Source organism: Mchenga conophoros, linkage group LG2 (assembly GCF_057382185.1).
Source record: "Mchenga conophoros isolate Kocher_MC1m ecotype Shallow Benthic linkage group LG2, M_conophoros_male_GT1.1, whole genome shotgun sequence".
Classification (NCBI taxonomy): Eukaryota; Metazoa; Chordata; class Actinopteri; order Cichliformes; family Cichlidae; genus Mchenga; species Mchenga conophoros.
In genome coordinates this window covers 8,333,606-8,341,086 of record NC_140527.1, presented here as the reverse complement: position 1 = coordinate 8,341,086, position 7,481 = coordinate 8,333,606, and the positions used below count along the sequence as shown (strand labels likewise).

Genomic DNA, 7,481 nt, shown 5'->3' with positions numbered 1-7,481 from the left:
ACAAAACTGTGAGAATTGGCAGTATTAAAAAAAACTGTTAAATATCAAATTATCATCACATGGAGCATTATGTGCGATAATTAGCTGATGTTAATGCACATGCCTGGGTGCTGACAGTCAACACAAAGGTATTGTCAACATGCTTGACAGGTTCAATCTTTAAATGTGTCGTTTTAGTAAATTACATTAATTTAGTCATTTAGTTTTTTTTATCTAATTTAGTTTATGTTCGTCAGAAAGGGTTTTTCCTTCTTGGGACAAAACAAAAACCCAGCAATACCTGTACTTGTGTTTTTTTGTTTGTTTTTTGTTTGTTTTTTTTACTAAGAATAGACATGTATTTAAAATACAATTAAAACATGAAACCCATAATTGTGTTGTTAATTATATCAGTGACGTCCTGGCGTCCTCTTGCACTGACAAAAACATGCAAACAAATTAGTGGAGCTGTGCACCATGCAAATGAAATTTGACAAAAAAATTCTTTAAATAAAATTCCAAGCTGAAATGTCTGTGGAAAATACCTTGGCTATGATAGCCTGCAACTTCAATCCCATGCTGATCAGGTGAATTTAAGTTGAGGGATCTTCCATTACCTGAAAGGAAAGCAACATTATCATTTTTGACGTTTAGTCAGCTGTGTAAAAACCAAGGAGGAACCCACCCGGGGGATTAATAAAGTTTTATTTTATCTAATCTAATCTAATAACTTTAATCTCAGCCAAACCGATTTACTCACGAACAAATAAAACACTGAAAAAAACCAAACAATAACATTTTTAGGTTGTCTAAGTGACTTATACATTACGTTTAAACTGAGTAGCGAAACCCCGCGGTGATCTGAAAATGATGTGCCGGGAGTTGTGCCGTTCTCAGCGGCTTCAGTGACCCTCGAGCTCCCGGCTTGCTATCGAGCTGGTGGGTAGCAGATGCTCCGAAAACGTCAAAGCACTTTTGCAAACATGCGATATCTTGATAAACCGAGCAGATATTTGATGTTTACACAGCTACTTTCGCGCCTGAAAATATGTTAAAAGTTTATTTTGTGACCCAGAAAGATTAGTATGAGTAATTTTAAAACTTAGTAGCGGCCGCCATTATTGGAAACTGGAGTTCGAAAAACTGACTGTGGCTGACAAAATCACTCACAACTGACCGCAAAACCTTTTCATGAACTTTTAAACGTGGATGAAAGACGTTAAAACTCATCGGAATATACCGTTGATATTTTTTAATACGGTAAAACATGTGGTTAGTTAAAGCTGTTCAGTAACACAGTCGTGAAGGCTTGGAAAGTGACCTTGTGCTAGCAGTCCACTAACTGCCATTTGTGTAAAAATACGATACTATCATTACAGTGATGATTATTAATAAAATTTCGACGTATCATACTGTTTAAAACCTTTACTCAAAACCGATATACGTTATTGTTTAAACCGTGTCTTATATTTGAACAAATTAAGAAGTCTTACCTCTGACAAAATGGAGACGTCCACTCATGAAGCGCGTGTGTCCTGCACGTGGCACAAAGGATTATGGGCGGAAGTGTACAATGATTAAAATGAAAATGCTTTCATCAGTTAAATCTATTAGATTTCTTAAATTTTTTTAGTACTCAAACATTTTTTTTAAATCTACTCAACAAACCATTGCTGAATTTACCCCAAACAAAACTGTGTAAATTTAAATAACTGAACATCTCAAAATTGTTGAATTTTGCTTAGATTTGATTAAAACTACTCATACACGTTTTTACTGAGTAATAATTACTATTACTCTCCTATTAGATTCTAATTAACCCCAATCACAGTTTTTACAGTGTGGAAAGATCGCTAGCTCCGGGACGTCGGGCTAGCGATTTTGCAAGCCCTGTATCTGATTGAGGAATCACTCATCTTTGGAAAAGAGAGTTTATTACAGAGAAATGGCTCTTTCCAAAATAAAAGCTATACTATCCACTTCTTCTGGGCTATATTCTCAGCAGCATAAGGAGAATCACGTGCTAACAGCTGTCTAAATGACTCGGCTAAAGTTAGTAGCATGCTTGTTGTTTTTGTCTTTGCACTAGGATGATGTCGGCGTAAATGTGCAGTCATATTCGTTGTGTTCCCACTAGTGCTTTCAGGTTAATCTCGTTGAAATGACCTTAACGCCACAACACGGCAAATCTCCGTTAACGAGCTACCGCCGATCGCCCCGTGCATGGGGCTAGACGGCCAACACGTTAACGAGCTAACTGCGCTAACACACTAGTTCACACCAATGTAATTAAGCATTGCATGGCACATCCAACATACTGTTTTACTTTAGTCCATGACTCGCTTACCTTCAGGGTCATACGTCACATGAAAACCAAAATAATTCCAAACGCCAGATCTGAATGAGGGTGGGGGAGGTCCATCTTGCAAGGAGAGCTTAACTTCTGTCTCGCTAGCTTGCCCTGCGCTCTTCCTCCTGACTATGCTGTCTGTGTTGAGCGCTCAGTGGATCTGCGCTCGACAGTGCAGCCTAGGCGGAGGAGTCGAACGCAGATTCACTGAGCGCTCAACACAGACAGCATCGTCAGAAGGAAAGTTGATAAAAGAAATTACAAATGTTGTATTGTTCGATACATATGCGTACCGATACGAATATCGTTGCACCCCTAATATATATATATATATATATATATATATATATATATATCAGTGGCGGCTCCTGAAAAAAATCTCAGGGGGGGCAATTTTTATGATATCGACTAAAATGACCCATTTAATGAGTACATCAAACAACACAATTTTAATTTAAATTTAAAATGAACAACCATATTCTGGCCATTTGTATAGATTTGTAAAAATGAACATGAACAGATTTTTTTTTTTTTTTTTTGAATGAATGAAAAATAACTATTGAAAACAACAACTGTAAACTGATTGGGGGGGTGGGCTAAAGAGAGAAAGAGAGAGGGATGGAGAAAGAGAGTAAATATGGTTAAGGGTTCTTATTTGTACAAGAACTTTGCTCGTCTGTCTTTCTGAGTGGCAAATTTCTCGATGACCCTGGTGTTGAAATCAGGAAGTTCTTGTGTGAGTTTTTTCTCTATGGACAGCATAGCCAGAGCGTTGAGCCGATCCTGAGCCATATTGTTTCTCAGGAAAGTTTTTATCCTCTTTAAAGTAGAGAAACACCTCTCCGATTCTGATGTTGTCATTGGTGTGGTGATGAGGATGTTAAGAAGAGTTACAGTTTCGGTGAATGTGTCTTGAAGGTTGTTTTCCATCAGAACCTGATAGAGCGCCAGCGCACCACTACAACTCTGAAACTCCTCGTTGTCGTAGATCAGGGACAGTTCTGTTTTAAGTCTGGCTTTGTCCAATGAGGGATAGGCTTCCACTGTGGTTTGTAGTGCTGCATCTGGAAAATTTTTGCTGTGTTGTTGGAACAAGTCTCCTTGCAACAGAGTGGCGCTGACAAGGTGCTTGGTGAAAGAAAACCTCTCCTTGGCATGGCTCATAATGGTGTCGCACACCTATCCAATAATATATAATTGGTAAGAGTTAGATTCAGTGGTAAGACTTTGGCACATGTCTCATGTTAATCATTATTCTGAAAAAAAAAATCTGTCCATAACAAAACAAAACAGTCATGACCACTATATCAAATGACATCTGACAGCATCGTCATTAGATTTTATCTGATGATCCGATTTAAATCAGACCAAGCAGCTAGTGCTTACCTCCAGTGCCAAATGGTGTTGCCTGTCTTCCCCCAATGTTCTCCGTCTCTTTGTGGGTGGGTCTTGAACAGGTCCCCTGTACTCCTCATCCACAACCAGATTAGGAAGTGCCTCCCTGATCCAATACATAAGTTTCATTAATGGCTTCTGAAAACTGAATAGGGATATATTAACCAAACACAAACCAAACAAAGGTTGTGTTCTAATTACCGGGAATTACCGGATTTAATTAATAACCGGACCTGGTTTAATGGCTGGGGGAAAACCAGTGCAAGTAAATAAAGGCCCTGGCCATAATTTCAGGAAATAGCCTATGGTATAGGCTACATCAAATCATTACTGGGAATATACTTCATCAAATATACTTAACCCCTGGAGGGTCCTAGAAAAATGCATACACTATTGGTCTTAGAGCCACAAATCGACCACGCCCAAAAAAGCGCTATAAAAAATTTATATATTAATATTTTTTTCCACTTTAAATTAGCCAATCTTTTAGACCTACTTCTCCCTGAAATATTCATATAAAGTTTTAATTATATTTTCGTTGTTTTAACCCTTTAAATTACAAAAAAACTAAAAAAAAAACTAAAAAACTAAATATTTTCCCAAAAAAACATTTGAAGTAATATTTGATTGTTATTATAATTAGGCCTTTAGATGGACTAAAGATTGGCACAAACAGTCATTTCGATCGCCTTTTATTTTTTTTTTCAGGACCAGAAAATGGTCTCCAGGCGGCAAATGCTCCTCCTCTAGGCCGAAATAAGTGCATGTTGCCGGGCTAAGTCGCGACGATCACCGGGGCACGATCACCGGGGACTGCTTTTTCCAGCCCACACGTCCGATACCACGTGACAACAAATACGTCATTTCCTGTTGACTAAAAAAAAAAGAGCACCCTCTCATGGTCCTAGGGACCCAAAAATGCTCCCGCACGATCAGCGGGCGAAGCCGCTGCAGCACGCCGGAAAAGAGGCGTCATTTCCCGCAGGTCTCTTTAAGCAGCCCGCTGTTTTCCAGCCCCGGGTCAAATGTGGAGCAAGGGCACCACCCGGTGGACAAATAAAAAAATTACAATTCTAAGGCCTCTTCTCCAAAACAAAAACGAAACCTAAGCCATCACCCAGATGTTAACGGTATAAATCCTGCAGTGAAAAATAGCGTTTATAAAGGGTTTCAATGGGGCACAAATCGACCCTAGGATTAATAGCGTAAGTTTATCGCTAGCTTAGCCACTGAAGCTAATTTCCGGAAGTCATACTGAAATTTTAACAGTAAATGTGACCAAACTTTTTTTTGCAGACTTTCGCTATATTCCATTCAACACTGTGCAAATGGCATGTAATCGAAATTTGAAAATAGCCACAAATCGACCCAAGACCCTCTTAATCAAATATTTTTCATAAAATTACTTCAAAGGCTGATATAAATCAAAATTATCTGAATTCCATTAAACATTTAAGTCACAGAACACAGAATATATGCAGAGAATTTGATAGAATCTATGCATAGATAATTAACATTTATTCTAGGTTACATATTTATGCTTTTATGCCTACCTGATAGCCTGCATGCGGCTGATGAATGTCTGGGTGATCCCTGCGATGGTGACAGAATCGATGTTTCTCTTCTGTAGGTGGTTATACAGCATGTCTACATGTGGCATTATCTTGTGAAACAAGGCCAGGAAAAAACAGAAAGCTTCGTCTTCCAGCATTCTCACGAAACCACCGGCATCTCTCTTTGTAGGGGCATCAAATCCTTCACTGTTACGGATGGTCTGAAAACACCTCACCAGATCGTCTTTATGTTCATACACTGTATTCACAGCACGACTGTTGAAGTTCCAACGGGTTGCCGATGCACTTGGAAGTCGGTGCGCCACCACCTCGTCAAGCACTGCAGTCCTCTTGCTCGATTTAGTAAAAAAAGAAGCGAATCCTGCTATGTCGGAAAAAAAGTGACTGATTTGAGGGATGTGGGAGGTTGCTTGTTGCATTACCAGGTTTAACTGATGGGCATAACAATGTACGTAGTGAGCGTTAGCATAAATGTCCTGTATCTTACGCTGCACTCCTCCAGTGGTACCCCTCATTACAGCGGCCCCATCGTAGGCCTGGGCGATCAACTTTCTCTCTTGTCCCTGGGGGAGGATGAAGCGCAGCCTCTCCGATAAGGCACTGGCTATTGCATCTGCACAAGCATTGGGTAGCTTGATGAATTCAAAAAAACGCTCTTGAATACGGTTTCGTTGGTCAATGTATCTTAGCACCATGACTAACTGACAGTGTGTAGAAATGTCAGTGGTTTCATCAGCTTGAATGGCTAAAAACTTCGCTGCCTTTACTTCTTCCACGATCCTTTCTCTCAGAACTGCCAACATGCAATCCAGGATCTCGTTCTGGACTGTTTTCGAGGTGCCTTTAAATACAGTAGCATTTTCAAGGTGTTGCCTCAAGTCGTGATCAATTGATGCCATCAAGTCGACTAAACCTCTAAAAATCCCTGGATTGTCTGAGGAATCACTTTCATCATGTCCCCGCATTGCTAGCTCAAAAGCACCACAAAACTTAATACAATCGATGATTTTAGATAAAATATGACGGTTTTTATCTACCTCTTCGTTGTGCCTTCTTAAAGCAATCCGATGTCCATCATCTAGCTGCGCCGCTATGCTAGTTTTCCCTAGCACAGCTAGCTTTACACTGTTGTCCATATGAACTCGTGAGCTTTCATGTTTCTTGATTCGTTCGGAGAGGTGCTTTAAGTCGGTTTGTCCAGATTGTGTCCACGTCAAATCACACTTGTCACTTTTGAACAGTATGCACGGGAAACAAAAAAGTGCATTAGCTGTTCCACAGCCTGTCAGCCACGACTTGCGCTGGAACCAACTCCGACAAAAAGTCCTGTTGTATGCTTTTGACTTCTCCTTCGTTGCCTGGGTTAGTTGAATTTCGGGCTTGTCAGGTCCCAACTCTTTAACTTGCAGTTTTTCTGCCATTGTCCTTCTGGCAAAAGGGTAGGTTAGAAGCGATCTAACCGAATTTGGGGGAGGCTGTGCCTCAACCGTTAACAATACCGCTGCCATCGTCTCTCTCTGACCTTATAGCTCACTTAGGCTACTGACTGAGGTAAAATTCTAGAACAGCAAATCTTCGCGCGTTTTCTGCAGGGGCGCAATTTTAAGCGCCCCCAAACCATTTAATTCAGCGACGCTGATAGGTCAAATATTTATTATTTTCCCCTGGCAACCATTTAATGATAGGCTATTTCGCTGCATATCAAGGGCGCTTTGACGAGCGCCCCAGAAGAAGAAAAACACCGTTTGTTGGTTGAACTTTAATGAGTCAGCTGGTGAAAATGTTAAAATACGCCTGGCTGTATATGGGCACACACATAGTAAAACTATCATTGATGAATTTTTTAAAAATATATATTTTTACTCCTCCACATTTGGGGGGGCGGAGCCCGAGCGCCCCCTATGGGCCAGCCGCCACTGATATATATATATATATATATATATATTAGGGGTGCAACGATACACAAAATTCACGGTTCGGTTCGGTTCGATACTTTGGTGTCACGGTTCGATATTTTTTTGATACAAAAAAATGTTCATGCCTTTTTAATTTGTCATTTATTAAAATTATAAATATATATTTTAACTCAAAAGTACAGTTTTTAAATTTAACCCTAACCTTTGTGCGTGTTTTTTATTTTGACAGCGAATGCGCACCTGCGGACCACTTATGTGCAGCCCTGG

General features: G+C 39.9%; 1 protein-coding gene across 1 annotated transcript; it reads right to left on the bottom strand.

Moving 5' to 3' along the window:
* Positions 1-5,142: 5,142 nt before the first annotated feature.
* On the bottom strand, positions 5,143-7,186 carry LOC146581643 (zinc finger MYM-type protein 1-like). The gene has a single exon (XM_085246969.1). The coding sequence runs from the start codon at positions 6,804-6,806 to the stop codon at positions 5,274-5,276; it is 1,533 nt and encodes a 510-aa protein (XP_085103095.1). The 5' UTR covers positions 6,807-7,186; the 3' UTR covers positions 5,143-5,273.
* Positions 7,187-7,481: the final 295 nt, after the last annotated feature.

Coding starts and splice junctions, on each gene's coding strand:
- LOC146581643 (XM_085246969.1), bottom strand. CDS start 6,806: ATGGCAGCGGTATTGTTAACGGTTGAGGCACAGCCTCCCCCAAATTCG.